At 39.1% G+C, this 23,209-nt stretch overlaps 1 protein-coding gene across 2 annotated transcripts in view; it reads left to right on the forward strand.

Annotated features, from left to right (window-relative positions):
• Nucleotides 1-11,704: 11,704 nt before the first annotated feature.
• Aff2 (ALF transcription elongation factor 2) overlaps nucleotides 11,705-23,209 on the forward strand; it is a 504,495-nt gene continuing 492,990 nt past the window's right edge. Inside the window, exon 1 of one of the 2 annotated variants that reach the window (NM_001427288.1) lies at nucleotides 11,705-12,229. In NM_001427288.1, coding sequence (NP_001414217.1) covers nucleotides 12,183-12,229 — 47 coding nt within the window. In that variant the 5' untranslated portion in view covers nucleotides 11,705-12,182. The remainder of the gene's footprint in view (nucleotides 12,230-23,209) is intronic. The other variant, XM_087599250.1, reaches the window with a different exon arrangement.

Below are 23,209 nucleotides of genomic sequence, written 5' to 3' on the forward strand. Positions count from 1 at the left end.
GGTGTTCCCCTCCCAGAGAGCCCTCCCCACCTCCCTACCCCACCCCAGATTCTGCTTATCTCCATTGTCTTGGCCCACTGGGCTTCTCTCCTGTCCCCTCCCCCCATCTGATCCTGTTGCCCTTTTCCCCTTTCCCTCTGCTCTCCCTTACAGGTCCCTCCCTCTACCTCATGTGATTATTGCCTTCCCCTTCTAAGTGGGGTTGAGACCTGCTTGCTTGGGCATTTTTGCTTGTTACACTTCTTACAGTCTGTATGTTGCATCCTAGATATTCTGTACCTTTTGGCTAATATACACTTATCACTGAGTACATACCATGCATGTCCTTTTGGGTCTGAGTTACCTCACCCAAGATGATATTTTCTAGTTCCATCCATTTGCCTGCAAATTCATGACGTCCTCATTTTTAATAGCTGAATTGTATTCCATCCTGTAAATGAACCATATTTTCTATATCCATTTTTTGGTTGAGGGAGACCTGGGTTGTTACAGCTTACAAATAAGGCTGCTATGAACATAGTGGAGCATGTGGTATTGTAGGGCACCTTTTGGGTATAGGCCCAAGAATAGTGTAGTTGGGTCTTCAGGTAGAATTATATCCAATTTTCTGAGGAACCTCCAGACTGATTTCCAGAGTGGTTGTACCAGTCTGCAATCCCACCAACAATGGAGGAGTGTTCCTCTTTCTCCACATCCTCGCCAGCATCTGCTGTCACCTGAGTTTTTGATCTTAGCCATTCTCACTGGTGTGAGGTGAAATCTCAGGGTTGTTTTGATTTGTAGAATGACTAAGGACTTTGAACCTTTCTTTAAGTGCTTCTCAGCCATTCAGATTCCTCTGCTGTGAATTCTCTGTATAGCTCTGTACCCCATTTTTTTAATTTAGAGAATACTTTATTAGTTTTTGTAATCAAACCCACATAGATAAGACCTTACATATTTAATACAGTGTGTTACCCCTGTACAAATGGAAAAAACTTAAGTTCAACATTTCTAGACCAATATGGCTGTTAATTTCTGTACAGTGCCAACTCAACACAGTAAACGGGGATACTTTTTTCCAAAGTTGACAGCACAGCTAAAGTTTCAAAAAATTCAAATTATATATCTGTATATATATATTTATATTTATATAAAAAGACCAATAATAGCAGTGTGTTATGCATCAACAGCAGCAACAGCTTTTCCAGGTTCTGCAGTCATCTGAACAAAACTGTAGAGACATCCAGCACACTCCATTAAAAAAAAAAAGTAAAAAAACAAAACCCGAGAAAACAGCACAGTTCTGTTACTCTTGTTCTGTACCCCATTTTTAAATTGGGTTATTTTGGTTCTTTGGAGGTTAACTTCTTGAGTTCTTTATATATTTTGGATATTAGTCCTCTGTAGGGTTAGTGATTTTTCTCAATTCATAGGTTGCCGATTTGCCTTATTGAAACTTTTGGTGTCTTTTGCCTTATACAAACTTTTCAGTTTCCTGAGGTCCCATGTATCAATTGTTGGTCTTAGTGCCTGAGCCATTCAAGTTCTGTTTAGGAAAATTTCCCCCATGCCCATGAGTTTGAGGCTGGCTGTTTCTCACCTTTTTCTATAAGACTCAGTGTTTCTGGTATTATGTTGAGGTCATTGACTCACTTGAACTTGAACTCTGTGCAGGATGATAAGTATGGATCTATGTTCATTCTCCTACGTACAGACCACCAGTTAGACCAGCACCATTTATTGAAGATGTCTTCTTTTCCCACTGTACGTTTTGACTTCTTTGTCAAAGATCAAGTGACCATAGGGGTGTGGGTTTACTTCTGGGCCTTTGATTTTATTCCATTGGTTGAGCTCTCTGTTTTTGTACCAATACCATGTGGTTTTTATCACTATTGCTCTGTAGTACAGCTTGAGGTCAGGGATAGTGATTCCCTCAGAAGTTCTTTTACTGTTGAGAATTTTTTGGCTAACCTGGGAATTTTGTTTTTCCATATGAAGTTGAGAATTTCTCTTTCCACATCTTTGAAGAAGTAAGTGTGTTAGAATTTTCATGGGGATTGCATTGAATCTGTGGATTGCTTTTGGTAAGATAGCCATTTTCACTGTTACTCCTACAAATCCATGAGCATGGGACATCTTTCCTTCTTCTGAAGTCTTCTTTGATTTCTTTTTTCAGGGTTTTATAGTTCTTGTCATACAAATCTTTCACTAGCTTGGTAACAGTTGCACCAAAATATTTTTGCTATCTATGGCTATTGTGAAGGGTGTTATTTCCTTAATTTCTTTCTCAACTTGTTTATCATTTGTATAAAGGAAGCTACTGATTTGTTTGGTTAATTTTTTTATCCTGCCACTGTGTTGAAGTTGTTTATCAGCGATAGGTGTTCTCTGGTGGAATTTTAGGGGTCACTTAAGTATACTATCATATCATCTGCAAATAGTGGTATTTTGACTTTTTCCTTTCTAATTTGTATCTCCTTGATCTACTTTTGTTTTCTAATTAGTCTGACCAGAACTTCAAGTACTACATTGAATAGATATGGAGAGAGTTGGCAGCATTGTCTTGTCCCAGAGTTTAGTGGGATTGCTTCAAGTTTCTGTCCATTTTATTTGATATTTGCTGACGGTTTGATATATATTGCTTTTATTATGTTTAGGTATGGGCTTTGAATTCCTGATCACTCCGAGATTTTGAACATGAAGGGCACTGTATTTTGTCAAAAGCTTTTCCAGCATCTAATGAGATGATCATGTGACTTTTTTCCTCCAGTTTGTTTGTTTAGTGTATTATGTTGATGTACTTTAGTATATCGAATCATCCCTGCAATCCTGGTGTGATGCATACTTGACCATGGTGAATGGTGGTTTTGATGTGTTCTTTGCTTGTTAGAAAATTATTAAGTATTTGTGCATCAATATTAATAAGTCGGATTGGTCTGAAGTTCTCTTTTTTGTTGGGTCTTTGTGTGGTCTAGATTTTGAAGCCTCAAAGGTTATTACTTCCAGGGACACACTTCCTCCAACAAGGCCACACTTCTTCCAACAAGACTATATCTTCTAATCCTTCTCAAACAGTGCAACTCAATGGTGACTAAGCTTTCAATTTATCATCCTATAGGGACAATATTTATTCAAACCACCACAACCTTGTTGCAAGGCATCATATACTGGTGCTTTTTTCAGAAAGGCTTTTTGATAGAGGATGCAGAGTGGTGATATTCATTTGAAATCTCATTCTGTTCCTTATAAAGATTTATTTGCTTAAGAGAATTTTGTCTGTATACTCTCCATTCCTGTACTTATGGAAGTCATAAGAGGGTGTCAGATCCCCCTGGAACTAGACTTACATGCTGGAAACTAAACCTTGGTCTTTTGTAAGAACATCACGTGCTCTAAACCTCTGTGATATCTTTCCAGCCACAGATCCCAAAGCTTTTAAACTTTATCATGCCTATTTTTCTTTACACTTCTGACATTTTCAGTTGAAAAATACCCCAACTTATATCCAGAATCCTCAAGGGTATTTAAGGTCTAAATTTCTGACATCATATATATTACTGTTAAAAATAAGTTTTTCAACAATGTCCAGTATTGTATGGGCCACTCAATGTTATTACTATTTATGTGCTGATATGTCATCCTTTATATATGTTTTGTTTCTATAGTTCAAAATGCTTCATGCATATATACCCAATAGGCATATAATTTACCACTTTAAAACTCTAAAACAATATCTTTGAAAAGTTTTATATGTTACGTCCAGTTGTATAGAAAGACATCATTTAAACATCACAATTAGCTTATGTACTTTTAATTATGTTGTTTATTGATTTAAGTTCTGCTAATGGTTCATAGGAACACAAGGCCCTTGACTAATAGCCTCAGAAAAATGTTACTCACTTCACAGTCTCCTTACAAAGCTCATGGGGACTGTGAACTTCTTGTTCCTATAAATGATCTTGATGCTTATTCAACCTTAAAAATGTTAAGTACAGACACAAATCTAGCAGAAAGTTTTTGTCATGTTTGTTTCATTGAATTTCTGGAAGCGACATTAGTGAGTATGCTGCAAAGCTTCCAACTAGCTACTTGGAAGCCTATTAATAGTGGTTAATGAGTTGAAATAACTGCTTATTTACATGTGCTTTTCATGAAAAGCCAATTCAGTGAGTAGAAATGAAGCACATGAAAATTGCAGGAAGAGAGGTACATGTTTTATGTTTTTACTTCCTTTTTCAGATCAAGAGATTCTCATCTGTGACAGTTTTGGCCATAGTGAATTGAAGATGAATGAGTAAAATAGGAAAGTTTTTGCCTGCTTCATATATAGAATATGGTTTCCATCTGGCCTATGTGGAACACTTGTATTACCAAAATCCCCAAAAATTAGAGTGAACATAGTATTCTCTCCTGGTGAAAATAGAAAAACTGGGGTTGGAGACATGGGTCAGTGGTAGAGTGTTTACTTAGCATGAGCTTGGCTTGACTTTGAGCCCAATCAGAATGGACAAAAATAGAAAAGGAAATAATATTGGAGAGAGGATTGGGGAAGATGGCATGAAAATTGAAAGAAGACCTCATATTAGCTGTACAAATGATACCATTTTGGTCAAAACACATTATTAATGAAACTAATGGAAAATCAAAATAGGGACAGAGCATTTCTCTCTATAAATATGTGTTTTTTTAGTTTGATTTTATTATTTTAATTAAGTACTCTGTTGGCACTTATACTTAGTTGAACTAATATAATTCATTCTAAGAATACTGGCTTTAAATAAGTTGACTGTTTTTTCACATAATGCTTAGTAGTTTCTTAAATGAGGTGGACTGCATGCTTTTCTATTTAGAGCATACACATTTTCAAGCAGTAGTATGAGACAAAGATTTGCTTAGTCTGAAACTTCTTGGAGAGTAATGGACATTTGCTGACAATAATTTGTTAAGGGTATTGTTGTTGTTGTTGTTGTTGTTATTATTATTATGTTTTTCCATTTTCAAGAGAAGGTTTCTCTGTGTAACAGCCCTGACTGGACTGGAACTTGCTTTGTAGTCCAGGCTGGCCTTGAACTAACAGAGATCTGTTTGCCTCTGCCAACTGAATGCTGGGATTAAAGGCATAGGCTACCCTACTTCTACCTTGCCTAGAGAGATTATTAATTTTCAAATAAATCAACTTGGATCTCATAGAGTCTTGAGTTAAATTTACATTCTTCTCAAAAAATAAAGCTTTTCTTAAGGGTTTAAGTAACAACTATTTGATGATATAAAGTGGTAGAGAACACAATGGCTAATGATCTTTGGATGGAGTTTTCTGATGAATCTAGATCTGATAAAACTTTCTGAAAGCTCTTAATGAGTAATTTAGGGCTCCATTAGTGTATGGACAATCAAAAATTCCTGATGGAGCTGTTCGTTTGATATATAAAACTAGATAGTGGCAGACAAAAAGAGCTTGTAAGAGTCATTCTTCTGTTGATCAATTTGCGTGTAAGGAATAAGAAAGAAATCATGATCTAGCAGTTAAAGTTATATAAGATGGCCAAATTACATCAGGAAATGTTACTTCTATGTGAACCAAATGTGACAGCATGAAGTACAGGTTTGTAAGTGATATGTACCTCTTTTAGACTATATTTTCTCAGGTTAGGAAGAAACTTTGGGCTGGAGTCAACCTTTACATGCTTCACAACATATGAAGAAGTAGGTCAGATTTGACATGAGTAGGCATCCACAAGAACAATCACAGGTAGACCCAAATACCATTGTCAGTGAATACCAAGGCAGTGTATTCATTAAGATTGTTTCAGGCTTAAGGTAGAAGGATCCTATATGGGGTGATTGGGCAAGTAATAAGTAGCCTGCTTAGTCATGTCACTACTGCATTTCAGGTTGACTACTTATTCTGATGGGATTCAATTGCAGGGAAAGGAGAAGGGATCATCTCTTATAACAGGACAGCCGTATCTCTTTAGGACAACAATGGCTAGGAGGTCAATTGATTAGACAAAAGTTCCCACGGCTGAGAATCACTGCCATCCCATGAACCACCACAGATTCTTTCTAGCTTTGACAATCACTCCTAAGCCCAGCATCAAAGCTTTCTAGAATAACTCAGAACTTCAGTAGGTTAATGAATTCTGCTTCCTAAAAATGAAACAAGGCAGAAATGGTTATGTGGTCACTTTAGAAACTCATTTTATTCCTACTATGGCTACTCCTAAGGTTTTCACTCTCAGTAATTTATTAGACAAATAAATAGTTCTAATAATATTCAGAACCAAGATCACTCAAACAAAAACACTGAATTAAAACCATTTTTATCTTAATGTGAAAAATAACGACCAGCATTCCTCTAAAAGTACAGAAGTTTTTACTCCTTATTAAATTACTAGTTGAAAATATCAAACTTCCAGATTGCCATATACTAGAACTCCCACTCTGGAAACCCTTTGGCAAACAAGCAAATATTCTTAGGAAAGCCCTGCAAACACAGCTAGTACACTGAACACTGCTGATCTCACCTGCAGAGAGGCCTCTGAGATGCCAGCTCTAAAAGCGGTAAGAGCACACACTGATTTGGGCTTTTGCTATTTGTAAAGCACTTTCATGTACAATAGTCTTCTTCGCTGACAGCTATGAAAATGACATGCCTCTGGAACCCAGTCCTACATCCCTGTGTAGTAGAATCAGTCAGTAAAAGGACTTCTGGTAGCCACACCGTTGAAAGGATTGGGCAGGGAAGCCAAGGATCATTGATCAAAGTGCTCCAGGACAGAGACAACTTACTCTACAGGGTCAGGAATGGAAATTACTGATCTGGTGACCAAGGTGACTGACTCTTCACAATGCCTGCATAATCATTATAGTGTGCGATCTACATGACATGGAATCTACATGAAATAGAATCAGACGTGAACCACTTCCAGTCCTCTCCATAAGGAAATAGATTCCTTAGTAAGTTAGGAGACAGATAGCTATGGATTTGCACTTAAAATATATTTGATCTTATGTAGAAGACAGTTCCCCATAGATGTGGATTATAGAGCACCAACCACCAAGTGTTCCTCAAAAGTTTACCAAAGAAAAGTTTTCTAGCTCTAGATTTCTCATCTTCAGGAGAATGACACGCCTTGCTCTCCTTATATGATGGAGCAAGAATTGCTTCACCATATTCTTGCTTCCTGTTGCCTTTCACACCAACTTTCTTTAACATAGGAATTAGCTCAGCCAACTGATTCCTGCGATTCAGCCACAGTTGAGATCCAGGAAATTGCATCATGAGAATTTTTTTTTAAATGTAACAGCTAACTGATGATACAACTACACTCCCAAACTCCTAGGCTTTAAGACTATAAAAATAAGGCAAATAGAATTAGTACTGGGCATGGCTAGGAGAGAATAATATCTGAGACTCAGCTACTCAACTGTGCAACTATGTGACCTTCATGGAGGCATTTAACCTGGGTTTTCTTGGCTGTCAAATGAAAGTAATGCCTTGCAAACCTTCCATAGTTACAGTAAGAAATCCTCCATTAAGTAAGTATTAGTACAAGGATTTGGTAGCAAGTAAACCTGGGTATAAAACCTGGTTATATCACTTGTGAACTCTGTGAGTTTGATTAAATACTTACCCTCTGCAAGAGACTTAATAGCAATACCTACATTAAAGAATCACATTGAGGCACAAATGAAAAAAATAACCAAACAAATGTATGTTTAGACCAGTGTCTGGATAGACAATCAAGTTTAATCTGTTTTACTGCAATGCTAAATATAATGAAGGAATTACAAAAATCTAAATTTTTAATCATAATAGCATCACTTCTCGGCTATCATTAAGGGCATGATTGTATCTGATATTTAAGACCCAGCAGGAACCCAGAGACAGAAACTTTGGAAAGCTCTGAAATCAGGTCATTCTCTATGATAACCAGAAAGCCCAAGGGTAAAGACTTTCAATTATAATACAAGATTGAGATCCAAAGTACAAAGTAGAATGGTGGGGAAAAAAAACCACATGTATATTTATAAGGTGCATCATCACACTTTTAGAGAATTGCCCTGAGCTGAGTTGAAATCAACTTATGAACCACCACCATCACTGATTGGTTGAATGAACCCTGGGAGGCCCAGTAGATCCCAAACACTGTGCTGAGTTTCATTGCATAGTCTCTGTCCCTGCCCTCGAGGTCTGTAGTTGTTGAACACAACAGATTTGAACAAGTAAGTACAGAAATCTGGAAGTGAAAAAAAACCCAAAAAACAAAAACAAAAAACAAGCCAACAAACAAAAAAAAATGGAAGTCTCCATTAACATGGATTATTCTGGAAGTTGCTACATATTTGAAGAAATTGCCCCAACATCAGTTATGGTGGCCCATTGTAAACTCAAGCTAAGACCAGGTTTCTCTATCATAAAGGTCCTTGATGTTCCCAGTGTAGTTCATGGAATTACATTAAAGAGGTTCACTAATGTGAACTAACACAAATTGTAATTTCTTCCTAGAAAGTAAGTCAGCCTTACTACATGCCAGGCCAGAAGCAAAAGCGGAAATCTGAGTTACAACTGGATGACATGTATATCACACTCTGTCAATTTGTTCTTTTCCTGAAACTGACATGCATGGTTAAACTATTTAAAATTAATTTTAGTTTTAGACACTATCAGAATCTCTCTGACAATGCCTTTAGCAATGCTGTAGGAATGGAAGGTTTCAGGTTCTTTGAAATGAAGATTAGTACTTGGAGACTTTGAATTAAACTCCTTAAAAAGTAATTCAAGGGAAAATTTTCCTTCTGAAGATCTTAGAATCAGCATTTCTCTCAAGTCACACCTGTAAAAATAATTTTTGCTTTACTTACATGGCTTGAGATATGGAGTCTCACTTTTGATCTTGTGCTGCCTGCAGACGCTGTACAGTGGCCATCCTAGCAGGCCCCCTTTGACTGAGGATTTGGTGAATGGGGAAGGTTAGTGAAGTACAATGTACAAGGTAGTCAAGATGACAGACACTAATAGCGAGGAAGATCAGGCAGAGCAGAGGGAGTGTGCAGCTAGCAAATACTGAATTGAACTGACAACTGTGAATCTGTGGCCTAACATAGGACCTGCTAGGTCAGGAAATCAGGGACAACTAAGGGAATTTGCCTGCCAAATCCAGGACAACAGCTGTCCTAGAGGACCCTTTTACCTTGGGGAAGATGCCCAATAAGTGGAATGGGACAAAAGTAACTTGTCCTTCTAGAGACTAGATGGTCTTTAGCATGATGGCTGCAGATAGCCCTGACTCCAGGGAACATCTATCAGAGGCAGCGTTGGGTATGTCTAATACTAAGGGAGAAAACTAGCCTTAGATCTAAGATAACAAAAGCTTCCCCCACTTAGTGTGTGCTGGACCTGAGCTGCTGGCATCAGGGACAGCCTGGCCTCTTCTGTGTTGGCTCTTTTACTCTCCTCTCTGTTAGGAGGTGGTGGGGAGGGGAGCTGCTCCCATGCCTTCTAACTTGGTTTTGATCTCAGGAAGGGAAAGCCCCTGCCCCTCTTTGAAGCAGCAGCCAGCACCACTTGTCTCTTCTCTCCTTCCCGCAGGCACTTCTGTTCAGAGTGGTGCCTCTTGCTGGCTCCTTCTGCTTCTGCTCTGTCCCCCTGCTGATTGGGAAGAAAGTGCACCAGTGGGGTGATGGGGTTTGAAACTCTTAAAGGAGCAGCTTTATTTCTGTTGAGAATTCATTTAGAATATTGCTTGTTTGTTTTTCCCCAACAACAGATCCTTCTAATGAAAATAAAACAGGTAACAATTGGCCATAGTCCCCAGTTAAATGTTAACTGTATATGTTCTGGTTTTGCATAAGCATTTTTAAACAGATCAAGCACCAACCCATTATTGGCAATCAAATGGAATTTGAGCATCACTTACTGAGGGCATAATGTATGAGGGCCATGTGTCTGAATGGGGCATTTCTTGTCACAGGAAAGACCCACAATCTGAGACAGTAGATAAACAAGACACACAGATAATTTGTACCCCCAATCCCATTATTTTTAAATGCGGTAATCCCTATCTTTAAATCCTGCAGTAACAGCCATATCCTAGTGGAATTAACATAACCTGTAGCCAGTTAACAAGCTGATTTGAAACATGCTCTCCCTTTGGCTATCCATTGGTTGATTTTCTGCCAATCTAATAGTATCTGTTGAAGACTTAGTTCCATGCAAAGGACACATTGGGTAAATTCCCACTGAATACAGAAATTGTAGCATCTTGGAGCTTCACTTCTCCACACCAACAATGTGCTTTCTTCCCCTTAAAAATAAAATAAAATGAAATAAGCCCTGGCATAAGCAATCCAAAGACAGAGCTGTGGTACTTTCTACAGGGTTATATGACTTCTCTGGTCCAAGGTTGCAATCTGAGTCTACCCCCCAACCCCCCTCTAGGAGAAATATTAGATCTTGAGCAAATAAGTTAGTGGGGAATCTTAGTTCATCAGGATCAAAAGGCAAGGCTATTTGGATAATTTTGAGGGTATGAGATGACTGAAAACAAATAATCAAAGAGGAAAGGGGAAGAGAACAGAATAAGACAGATGGCCACTAGGGTAACGCTTTAGTTGTACAGATGGAAAAACTGAGGCTAAGAGGTTCTGTCAATGTTGTCTACCACGCTGCTCACTTCCAGCCCTAGGATTTCAGCATCGTGCCAATACTGCACCTTTCCTGTAAGGGCAGTAGGGAAGCAATTCGGATAACTGGGATTCCAAACTGAGCAGCCTTTGCAATTCCCTATATCCTTTTTCTCTTGAGTAGGTGAGGAAACTTTTCCTTTGAGGAACTCGCTGAAGTAATGTATTCATCCTTTCCTGGACTAGAAGGACAAGCTGAAAGGAGGAGAGGGGTGTGGTTAAGCCCTCCACGTGCAGAGAGACCATTCTCAAGCCAGAAGAGAGAGAAGCAGCTGGTGCGTGGGATAGTGGGCATACACCCAGCGGTTTTCCTGTTTCTCAGAGAAGGAAAATGCAGGAGGTTTTTGCCCAAAGCACAAGGTTGGAAGAAACTAGCGCTGTAATCACTTATCCCGAGCACCACTCAAAGGGCTGCCCTTTATCCCTCCCATTGCAGCTTGCTAGATCCAGGGCCCAGAGCTTGCGGACCTACTGAGCGACCAGTGTTCCCTCAGCCTAAGAGGATATTGCAGCGTGAACTTGAGCTGGGATGCGCAGCACCGCAGAAACGGTGAAGGTGACCGCCCTGCCCTCCCTGAACACATATGCCCCGTGATGCAGCCCTGAGGGATGCTGGGGACGCAAAAGTTTGATCCAGTGGTCTGAAAAGAATGTCTGAGCAGTGACTGCAGGCAACAACAGCAGGGTGCTAGCCCGTTCTTGCAGCAGTTTGTGCACTCTTTCCTTTTGGCAAATACTACATCCCAGTGGTAGGTTGGGGTGGGGGTGTCCCATTCTGCCATTCTACATTCTGGTACAGCGATACCACCTTCTGTGTCCCCGTGTCTGTGTCCCAGGACCTCCTCCTGGTCCTGGGCTGGGTCTGACTCTTCAGCTCTGCAACTGCCCCCATCAGCTGATTTTGACAGGGGGTGGGGGGCATCCAAGAGCACAGGCGGGTGGGGCTAGCCCTGCCAGATCCAAGGATGATAACGTGTCTGCTCCATGTCGCGGCTTCGAGCTGTCCAGGCTCCGCCCCCTGTGAGTGTGTAAGTGTGTGATGCTGTCTCGGCCGCCGCCGCCGCCTGTGCAGCCGCCGCCACCGCCGCTGCCGCCCCGGCTGCCGCGCCGCGCCACTGCCAGTGCCTCGCTCGCCCCCGCCTCTGCCGTCGCCACCCGCCCGCAGCCTGCCAGGCGGGCGGCCCAGCCGGCCCCAGCTCCAAGCGGCCGCCACCGCAGCCCGGACGCCCTGGGCACGCGGGCAGCCGCGGAGCGAGTGGACCAGAGCGGGCGGTCAGGCTCTTGCCTGCCCGGTGCCATCGCTTCCGCCGCCGCCGCCGCCACTGCTCCGGAGCGCAGGACCAGGTACCCGGGGCTCCCGCCGCTGCCGCTAATGCGGCCCCAGCACTTTTAACCGGGCAGGAGGGCCAGAGAGCCGCGCCGCCGACCGCAGCCAGAGAGCCGCGCAGCTCAGAGCCGCGCCGACAGGCAGCGAGCAGGGACAGACGGCCGCCAGCCGCCGCCGCCCCGCCGCTATGGATCTATTCGACTTTTTCAGGGATTGGGACTTGGAGCAGCAGTGGTAGGTATTAAAATTTGCCTTCTCTTTTGATGAGTCGGATCCCCGGTCTGGTCTGGGCTTTTCGCCTTTGTTAAGAGGAGCCTGGGCTGTTGTGGGGGGCGCCCCGGACACTCTCCCACTTGCTCCCAGACACCTCTAGCTTTGGCTTCAGTGACTCCTTGGTCTGGTGCTGGGATGGGGGAGGTGCGGGAAAAGGGACAGGGAAAGATGCCGGCAAAAGCATCCCCTTGCACTCCAAGTCTAAAGAGTTGCAGCTGGCCCATAGGAGCTCCAGTGCCACCCATCCGCACAACAACCTCCTGGGGTCTTTTCTCACCAGCGGTTTTTTGGGTAGGATCCAGTCCTAAATGCTTTAACTTTCCAGTTACCAGTGCCTGCAGCCAGTGGCGGGAGAAAAAGCGACAGCCAGGTACCCAGAGGCCACCCTCAGTTTGCTTAGCGGCCACCGCCCACGCTGTTGCCACCTCAATCCCCACCCAGAAAGGCATGGGTCCAAAACCTTCCCTAATGTCTATCCAGCCTAAGTTCCCCTTCTCAGAGCAGCGTCTTCAGGGGCCACTGCACTAGGGACCTCCAGCCCGGTTGCCTTTAGCGCTTGGCTTTCAAGTGGAAGGGTGTTTGAAGTTGGCCCCCAAAGTCTACAGCTCCGAAGTCAATGAACATTTAATTAGCCTCTGAACCCCCATTGGCTTCCCAGTGGGAGGCAGCCTTAGGTTTGTGTATTGGACACACAGCTAGAATCCCAAGGTTTAGCCTGCTTTAAACAAAATACCCTAAAGTTGCGGAGAGATCCTGAAACATGGTGCAAAGGTGACTGAGGTGGGGGTGGGGGAGCAGAAAGTTCTTCCTCTCTGTGTTGATGTACAGACGCTCATGCCTACTGCTCCTCGGATCTAATAACTTTAGAAAAACTTCACCCTTTACTACAAACATTATCGTTCTTTATAAGTCACAGTATTTTAATATAGCAGTCCCCCTACCCATGCCCAAGTATTTAGACGAGGCAGGCAGGCACAGCAGCAGAGACTTGATGTAGCACTCTTGCCCTTTAAATGTAGTGAGAAGAATCTGTAGTGCCCACCAACAGTTTGAAATCTTTTGCAATGTTCAGGCTACTAGCTGCTGGCCATGAATGCTGTGCCTTTTTTTTTTTTTTTTTTTTTTGCAGGAATTTCCATTGTCAATGTCGTTTTAGGCAATTTCCTTCTTTAAAAGGGGGTCAGATGCTTGGCCAATAGCTTCTTTATGCCACTCATGACTGCTTGGTTGCAAACCCAAGACACCTTATATTTTGTTTTATAGAAATTCTAAATAAATCATCCAATATATCAGTATTTATCTATAGATATTTTTATAACTATGTGAGATTTTATTAGCTGTGAGGAAAACATGTTATAATGAATCTGTTCATACTAATTTTTAAAAAAATTCCTGAAATTACTGCTCAACTTAATGCTAAATTTCTAAATACAACATTTATTCTGCTATAGTAATTTACTTTCCTGACAACAGATAACCACAGCATTATTATCTGCATGCAATTTGTCTAAAATGTTTTAAGGAACACGGCTGATTTAATAGACATTGTTATAATTGATTTAAAAGCTTACCTGAAAATGTAAGCATATACTGGGAATTAAGGTTTTTGAACATAGTCACATATATTACTGTTTTAATTCTACTTCATTATTATACATGTGTAGTTGAATATTTAAAGGGGATGTAAACCTTTTTGCTTAATTTCTGTTTTTCAGGAACATGTGTGCCTGTTTCCCTTTAGAAATTCCTATTCTTAAGAAAAATACAAAACCATTTTCCTCCTGATCTGTAACTATGTCACATCCATTTTAGAGCATGCTGACCGATTTGGTAGATGTGACAGAAAATACTGATGGAATGGTACAATATATCTACATAAAAAAAGAAAATCCTGCCATCCCTTTCTGTATACATGATCTACACAGTTTTCCTTCTTATTGCGTGGTTGCGAAGGGCAAGTTTCTTATGAATCTGGGTCTATTATTTTTAATATTTGTAATGTGGTTGTGCTTCTGTGTTTTAAGTACCTCCACAGAGAAAAGAAACACAGATCCGACTGTTGTGCATAAACTGAAAAGCCTGACATCATTCTAATGATAATCTATATAACCTTCAAAACATACATGTTTGTTATATGTTTACTTCCATTTCATGAACATAACTAGAGGGTTAAAGGTCTGATATGCACTGCCTCGTGTATATAGAAGGACAGATGAGGGGGAAAGGCATAAAAGTTAAAGAGCTCATTTGCATTTGACTTATTCACTTGTGGAACAGCAAGCTTGAAACTATTTCTATGTTAACTCTACCTAGATATCTATCAATAAATTCAACAGGAGAGCTGAGAAAGTAAAATAATAATAAACCGCAAATCAACTTTCTAGGCTTAATGAAGAATGGCTGCAAATATACAGGTATATGCATTATTTTCAAACATTGGCTATAGTACATTTTAAAAAACTGAGTGCACATTGATAAACATATTAGGAAATGTATGCAGTCCAAGGACGGGTTAGGAATGCTGCTGCATGGTGCAGGTATGTGCAGTGTCTGGGAATGCTCATATGCCTAACAGAATGTATCAATGGCTTTTACAAACTGCAATGGTAGCTTAATGGGTCATGCTCTGGACTCCATTAAAGGGCAAAAGCTCAAGTTCTTTAGGATCCTTGGATGCATGAGCAGTGTTCACCTGAGTTGGAATTTAATATGAACCATTCTGTGAAAGGAAAGGAAGGCACAGATGTTTGTCTGCCTAATACATCATTTTATCTTTTTAAAAGAAGGAAAAAATATGGAGGGAGAGGGAGGAAAGCACAACAGTTCACAATTTTTAAATCATTCCATAGATTCGTCCTTGTTAAACAAGTAAACAAATTCTTGAGGTGTCTGAAGATCATGTGGATAGATTTGGCTGTCTTTATTAGCAATGGCAAAGTCATTAATATAAATGTAAAAGCTTACAAATTGTACAGGTTTTCTTTCACGTAAGCACCTACCTCCATAGCATTAAAGTGCCTATTTGTAGTATGCCAAATTTCTTTTTGTTAGGCAATTACCTTTTTATTAAAAAATAAAGTGTGTGTGTGTGTGTGTGTGTGTGTTCAGTGGGTAAAATCATTGATAATTTTTAAGAATAGAAATGTAAAATCTCTCGTGATTGCAAACCCCAAATATTAAAACGTACTTTTGTTAAGAAATTGTGATAGTGGCCTGATTCTCGTGGCAAAGGACTAACCACACCAGTTGTTTGTAGATTTTATATGATGTCTCACAAGTAGCCTAATTAGAGGCAAGCTTGCAAACGGGCAGTTATACAGGAAGAGACTTAAACTCACTAAACTGTTATATAAATAGAAAGTTCAAAGGTCTATGTGAGGCTGTCAAGGCTGAGAAGGGGCCATGTGCCAGCCAGGCTTCTTCTATTTGGAGGAAGGCAACCCCCAGGGCCTGCTCCAACAGCTAACACTTTCCCAAGTTTTCTGGACCTCATGGGGGCTGGAGGAGGGGACCTGCTTTCCAGACAAAAGTGAACTGTTCCAGCTCCAGCCAGGCATGGCTTGTACCACAGCAGCCCATCTGCCTCCACCCACTCCTGTGTTCCACACAGGTCTTCTGGGGCTTCCTTAGCTACATTCTACCAGAGAAGTAGAACAGGACTGGTTGTGGATGGGAAAGTGTGGGAAATAGAGGGAGTACAACTTTTCTCATGCTTGGGGCTACTAGAACAACACTGGAAGGGGGAGGAGTCTCATTTTCTTTAAGGCCTGTGGGTTGTCAGAACCTCTGTTCTCTGCTGTCAGCCATTGATCTTTTCCCCTTTATACTCTTTGGTACATTAAAAATAAACTCTCTATATTTCATGTTTTTGCCTAGTGTGATATGTATTCTTCAGTATGCTTGAGTATGTGCTCAGTAAACCATTTTGTATATAATGTTTTAAAGAAAGGTATGGAAAGGAGATATTGAAAATGGTATTACTTGCTCTTGATAAGATCTCCCCTACAATCTCCAGATATCCCTGCAGAGAATTAAGGCTGTCTGAGCTAATCTTAAAAATTACAGCTATTGGACAAGAAAGAAAATTATCTCATGTTAGAAATCAGTTTAATGATACATGAATTGTTTTGTTTATGGTTCAGTCAAGCATTTAACAACTTTAAAATACACAAATCAAGATAGAAAATGACTGCCTCAAAATGTGTCAGTTATAGGCATTCATGACTCCCCAAACATTTAAATATTTTATAGATGGATAAAGATTATATTGTATTAAAACATGTTAATTACTGTTGGATATAATGTGTTGAATCTTTATTTTTATCTCCATTATTCTTAGATGTGACTATTTCTTGTGTGCAATATTTACACATGTTTAATATAATTTAAAAATTCTAAAATTCCAATGAAATGATCATCTGTAGAATAATCTTGATGCTGTTTGCCTAAGAAATTGTAACTCTAGGTCATACTTCAAAGGGTCAATCGCCATATACTAGATTAACTTCTCATGTAGACAAAACAACTCAGTGATTACATTTTTCTCTCTTAATTTTGTCTTTCTGTGGTGCCTATGAGATAAAGGAAGCGTAACATAAAAAAGAACGTATTGACTGGTAAATGCAAAAAGAATGTGTGATGAAGATTAACGAAATCAAGAATTGAAGTTGAAGAAAGTATCTTGAGGGCATGCACATGTGCCTGTGTTTCAGCTGCAGTAGAACTCAGGCTAATCAGCCCTATTGTAGTTTGAGTATTCATTCATTTGGGGGAGCTCTATACTTCATACATTCAGTACTCTACCTCACTTAATCTTCCCAGCAATTTCTGTAGCACAATGGCCTAAGATGATAGTTATTTTCAGAGATGTCGGCTATTTAGTAATGCAGGTCAGGTTTCATCCTAGATGGAGTGGACATCAAGGACATTTTAACACAGTATTTCCAACAAGTTCATTGCTATTCCATAGACACATCCTTTTATCATTATGAGTTGGAAACTGACAGAGTTGTTCCCATTTTTCTGATGAGCAAACTTGATTCTAGACATGGCGAGTGTACACTTTACTCGAGTACACACAGCCTGGTGGATATGATCATAATTCCATATCTATGAAATATATATCAGATGCCCCTCCACAAAACATTATTGACTGTTAACTTATTGTGTGTTTTGAGGATAAGTAGTTCTCACTAAATCAAATGGATTGAATTGTGTAGATTATACTTACATAAGAAAAATAAATTTGTGCAATTACCAGCTATAGAACACTGATTTTTTTCTTTTAGTTAAAAAAGAACAATTTATGTATTGATACAATCTCTTGAAATGTTTTTCTCTTTTCTTAGCATACATTAGTTGTAGAAAATAATGGATTTTATTTTGACAATTTTATCTGTGTATATAATATTTTTACCATAATCAATCTTTTCATTTCTAGTTACTTTCATAAATGCATTTTCTTAGACATTTATGAATATTAACAGATACATGTATACATCAACACATTTTTTAGAAGTATGGAATACATAAATTATAGTTGTGATAGCATACAGGTACACCGTATATACATATGTAACAGTGAAAACTGAAGTTTAAAAGTTGAAATCATTGAGCATTGACCACATATTTTGAATGGTCAAATTTCTTAAATTTGGTATTGATTATAAAGATGACCACAATACACTTCTCACGTTTATTTGCAGCCCCCAAGTGGGGGTAGGAAGTTCATAATACTTCTTGTCAAAGCTTTGTAATCTGTCACATCTGTTCTTTGTTTTGATCCTACCAGTAACCTTGAGACTTTGTAAGAACTGGTATAATTAACTCCATTTTCAAGGGAAGAAAATTGAAGTTCAGAGGGGTTAAGTGACTTCCTGAAGTTTGCACAGTAAATGAGTGGTTAAATGAAATGTGCTCATTGTATTTTTCACTGCCTCACAACTGTTACATTAAGGAATTTATGTTTAAAATCATCGCTTCCTAAGTGATGGCATATCACTCCTTTGCATCATCTAGCACTGTCCCTTCCCATCCGAGGTATTGAAAAACTGTCTATTGATTTACATCAGAGCTATACCTGGCTCAAAGACTGATCCATGCAAATGTGCGTCTTTCAAAAGCACTTGTTTAATAAGTCCATGAGATAATACTAGCTTCTACTTGCATCGTAGTGTTTTAATTAATTCTTACTCCTGTCAAGTCTGTTAGCAGTCTGATCTCTTTAGAAGAAAATAATGAGACAAAGTAATAGTTACACAAAAACTTCATAGGAAAGACAAAAATAGAAGCCATGCTATAGGTGCAATTTAAAACACAATTTCTATGAAATATAAAATATGTTTAGCATTTAAAAACATGAAGGAATAACTTTTAAAGCATGAAGTTACAGGAGTCAGTGTTATTGTCTCTCAGTCTGTATGGAGAAAGTTAAAGAAGAATGTGTGACAAAAATCTGAAGAAGGGATGAGTGATTGGAGGGTTGGGAATCCTTCAGCTTTCCTTGAGTTTCACCCTTTATGACTTGTATTTCATCATGCGAAAGCTGTTTTTCTACTTAACTGTTGCAGATCTACACCATAAATTATCATGACTGTTAAACAAAGGTCCAACACTGGCTCCATATTATTTTAAACGTTTATGTTGTACTTTAATGAAATTTTATATGCTTGTTCAAAGTAAGGCACACCGCACTGTGGAGAAGGTGATGCTCTGAATTGTTGGATTTGTTTAAAGTAAATCTTTTCAATAACTTTAGCTACTAACACCTACCAACTTACTGAGTTGAGAAAAATTATCCATTAGCCTAAATAAAATTGTGTGGTTTAAGCAGACTTGACAATAGTACTATAGACAGAGCCTGATTTTGATTATAAATTGCTTAGGTTATGGGATTTTTAAAAATACACTTATCACTATGTTTTGTTTGAAAACGAATATAAACTAGTGCTTTACTGCAGTCTTTGATTCTGCTTTTCAGTAGGCAAGTGATGGTATATAAGCCATACTTTGGGGAATATGCTAAAGCAATTGGCTTTGTTTTCATTCCAGGCTCCAAATCACTCATCTGTTCATTCTTCAGTATTCCTTTCTGGACCAAAAATCACGTCTATGCAATGAAGAATGGTTTGTTTTGTTAGATTTCCAAAGAATATTTCTCAGCATCATTTATCCTTCTCCATGAAAAGCTGATCTCAGGAGCAGATAATGTTTCTTTTGGTGACCTTATTATATCTCTTCTTGGAGTTAGAAAATTTCTTTTGGTAGGCAGCATATCTCTTTGAAATAGAGTCAAAATGTTTTCTTTCTAATGTAAACAATAAGAAAACAGAAACAAAGTACTATCTGTCTCGTAGCAGGGATGAAATTGTAGTTTGGGTTTTTGAAACATAGGAAGAGTTTGCTAGGAGTTCGACATCTCATTCATCTTTGCATTTCTGGTTTGATCAAACTGGCCACTCAGATGGAGCATGTTATGAGGTCAGTTTAACCTGCAGACTGCAGCAACATGTACAGGATGACCTAACTATCTGTTGAACGACGTAAAAAGTGTAATCACATGGGCTTTATTTCCCTCTCCAGCATGTCAGTCAACTAATTTTTTGAACAAATTAATTTTCCAAAGGGACTGATTGTTTTCATGCCAGGTCGGCACAGCCACAGTAACTAAATTAGATTCAGCATGATGGATGTCTCTGATGAAGTGCCATGGAGAGGTCTCATCAATTAGCGATTATTTATTTGCTGGCAAAATGCTTGGCTCTGGTGCATAGACATTAATCAATCCCTAGAACCGACTGTTTAAAGGCTATGGGGCTCCTTAGAATCCTCTTGGCTTGTATCGACCTAGTACAGACGAGGAGACTGAGGCCCAGCACAGTAAATTGACTTTCCTAGTCAGTCAGCTTGTATCAGTTTTAGTAGCAAATTAAGAGAACAGAAATGGCCTCTATGGCCTTACGGATCTAACACTGGAATAGAGATTTAAATGTGGAGAAACAGTGTGGCACAGGTTTGTAAGTCAACGAGAAATTTCCAAAGACCTACTGTAGGTGAAGCAATCTTCGTCCGGCCCATGAAATGCTTTAAGTGCTTTTATTTATATATAGGAAGAATTGAAGTGGCTATCAAGGCTTGTTGGTGCATGACTATAATCCTGAGGCAGGGGATTGCCAGGGCTAGCATTACGACCCTGTTTCAAAATTAACCAAACAATCAAACAAAAATAGAAAGGTGCAAACTGTGTTATTTAAAAGGCCTAGAGCATCCAGTTTGCAACAGGAAATGATTGCCTGTAGACATGGGCTTACCTCCTCTGGCTCATATTTGTCTCCCAGTTGCCAGTGCTTTGTTTTGCTGTGCAGTTGCATCCACTCCTTAGTAACACCAAGTACCATTGCTGAGAGATGGCCACGAAACTCATAAAAATGCTTTTGACTGCCCAAGCTGTGGAAACATAGGTGCACTTATTCTAAGAAATACCAAATGAAAATTTGATTTTCTGAAACAATTAAAATGAATGTTTGTAGATGGGCAACTAACGAGCCAAATAACTGTTTTCAATAGATGTGTATACCATAGCATTTTAGATAGTCTCAGATATAGAGCTTCCCTTCACTTTTCTCCTTTTTAAAGAAAAATGATGTGATCTTTTATTTAGAAGGTATGTAGCAGGATTTCGCTCTCTGCATTTCTTTATTTTCCCTAAATTGTAAGCTAGTATACCATCTGATTGCTATTTCCATATGTGTTTATGATTAACTGATTAAACATCAAATAATTCTTTAGTTATTTCATTCTTCACATTTCAGCTGTTTATCTATGGAGCAACCAGAGAGGAGCATCCCCCAGGCTACTGTCCCTTTCCAACTCAGATACCCTTGCCTAATCTTAAATTCCCCTTTTCTGTGTTCTGAATACACTTTTGTCTTGGTTGCAGTACACTGTCTCACTTTCTTGATGTCTTTATTCACCTGGGTTCTTGTGTGTGTCACTTGCCTCTTCTTTCTACATTTCTAATGCTTCCCCTAGAGTAATAATTACTTCTTGGTTCAAAGTAGAGCATCATATATTTATTAAATTCAGTCAGTCGTTGAGATAGTTATTCAAAATTGTAAATCTGGGTGGGATAATAATACTGCTACCACTAATATTAATACTGAGAGTAAAAGTGAAAGTATTAATTTACTGTGTGCTAGGCTCTGATATGTGTTGTATTTTATACAGTACCAATGAGATCTAGTGAATTGCCCCAGGTGAAACTGAGGTAGTATTTTGTAGATATGGACTTAATATAGAATATAGTGAATCTTTAACTACTCTGCTAACCCACAATGATTCCCTTCTGCTTTTTGTGGGACTTTGCAGTGGTCTGGTGATGAGGGTTTTGCTGATCATTTTTGAAGGTTTTATGAATTAACTTTTGGTTTAAATTCATAATCAAATATGAGGCATAAGTAATGAGGTATCTACTCCAAGAAGACTCATGATTCTGTGCCTCTTTGTTATATGCAGCAAATTTGGGGCTTTCCAGAGTTTGCACTGATCTGTTAACTTGAACATAATTCAGACATCAGAACTGAGATCAATTAGGTTAGAGATTTGAGTGCTTCAGTGGAGAAACCCTGTGTTTCTCCAGCACATCAAACAGTAACTGATCCACAGAAGGTGTTTGTTTATATTTTGTTGTATATATAAATGGATTATTGTACAACAACTTGCTTCATACTTTATGTGGTTGAATTTGTGAAGATGTAACTCAGAGGTGTAAAACTTAGTTTTAACAGAACACAAAAGTTGACAGTTTATAGGTAGGTATTGGAAATAGAGAGATATGTTGTCTCATTTTCAGTGAGTATTTTTTCCAGAGTTGTTATAAATAAAATGTTTCTTACATGCATCTTATTTGCAAAGATTCTTGAGAATTCTTTGTTGATAAGCAAATGCCGTGTAAAAATATGCTTAGTCTATCAGATTTGTAATTGTACACTTTATATCCACTATTTTCTCCTGATAATGTACAAGTACATCCAGTATCTGATATGGTATTTTATAGATTAGTGTTGAGGATTTTAGATAAGATTCTTTTGGCTAAGGCTTAGTGGAAGAGTTTTTACCTAACATTCTTAGAGCCCTTAGTTTCCTGGCTAAAACTAAAGAAGAGGGCAGGGATTTGGGAGGAGGCACAAGAGGAGTTAGAGATACAGGACTCTTGTATGACATTCTCACAGAAATTGAATTTAAGAATAAGAAAGGTTATACTTTGGAGACCATGTACCACAGTTAAAAGTGTCTTAGCATGTCACAATCACTGAATTAAGGCTTATGTAGTACAAAGGGAGTCAAATATGCCTTGAACTTCTCCTGAGTAGTTTCTCCACACTGAACCAGATGCTGTTTTTATAATTTTCCTTCTTGAGAGGCTAACCTAGGATTTGGGTTTTGCAAACATATATTTTTAGATGGAGCACATCTTCTATTTATGCCTCTGGAGGATTCAGATGACAGTTTCATCTCACGGATGTGCAGAAAAGTTTCCAAGTTCCAAATGTTAAGAATTCTGTAAGATGTTTTCACAGTCAACAACAAGCATAAGAACATACATTCCATTAGGTCATATCATTTGTAGGCATCACCCACTGAACAAACACCTTAACAATAGGTGCTTTTACCCCTGTTTTACTGCCTTAGAAGTTGAAGATGAGAGAGACACAATTCCACAAATTCCTGCAATTGGTAAACTGCAGAAGCCTAATTACAATTCAGGTTTCCTGAAAGTGATGTCTGTGCTCCTACCTACTGCCACCTCCCTTTACAGATGTGTAGTTGATAAATGATATCTCAGTAATAAGGCTATGCTTAGAATCCCCTGACTATTTTTCTCTTCAGAGTCCAAAATTTAAAGTGATAACATGCAGGTCTAGAAGACAGCAAGGCAGAGAA

The sequence above is a fragment of the Rattus norvegicus genome, chromosome X (assembly GCF_021556685.1).
Source record: "Rattus norvegicus strain SHRSP/BbbUtx chromosome X, alternate assembly SHRSP_T2T, whole genome shotgun sequence".
Classification (NCBI taxonomy): domain Eukaryota; kingdom Metazoa; phylum Chordata; class Mammalia; order Rodentia; family Muridae; genus Rattus; species Rattus norvegicus.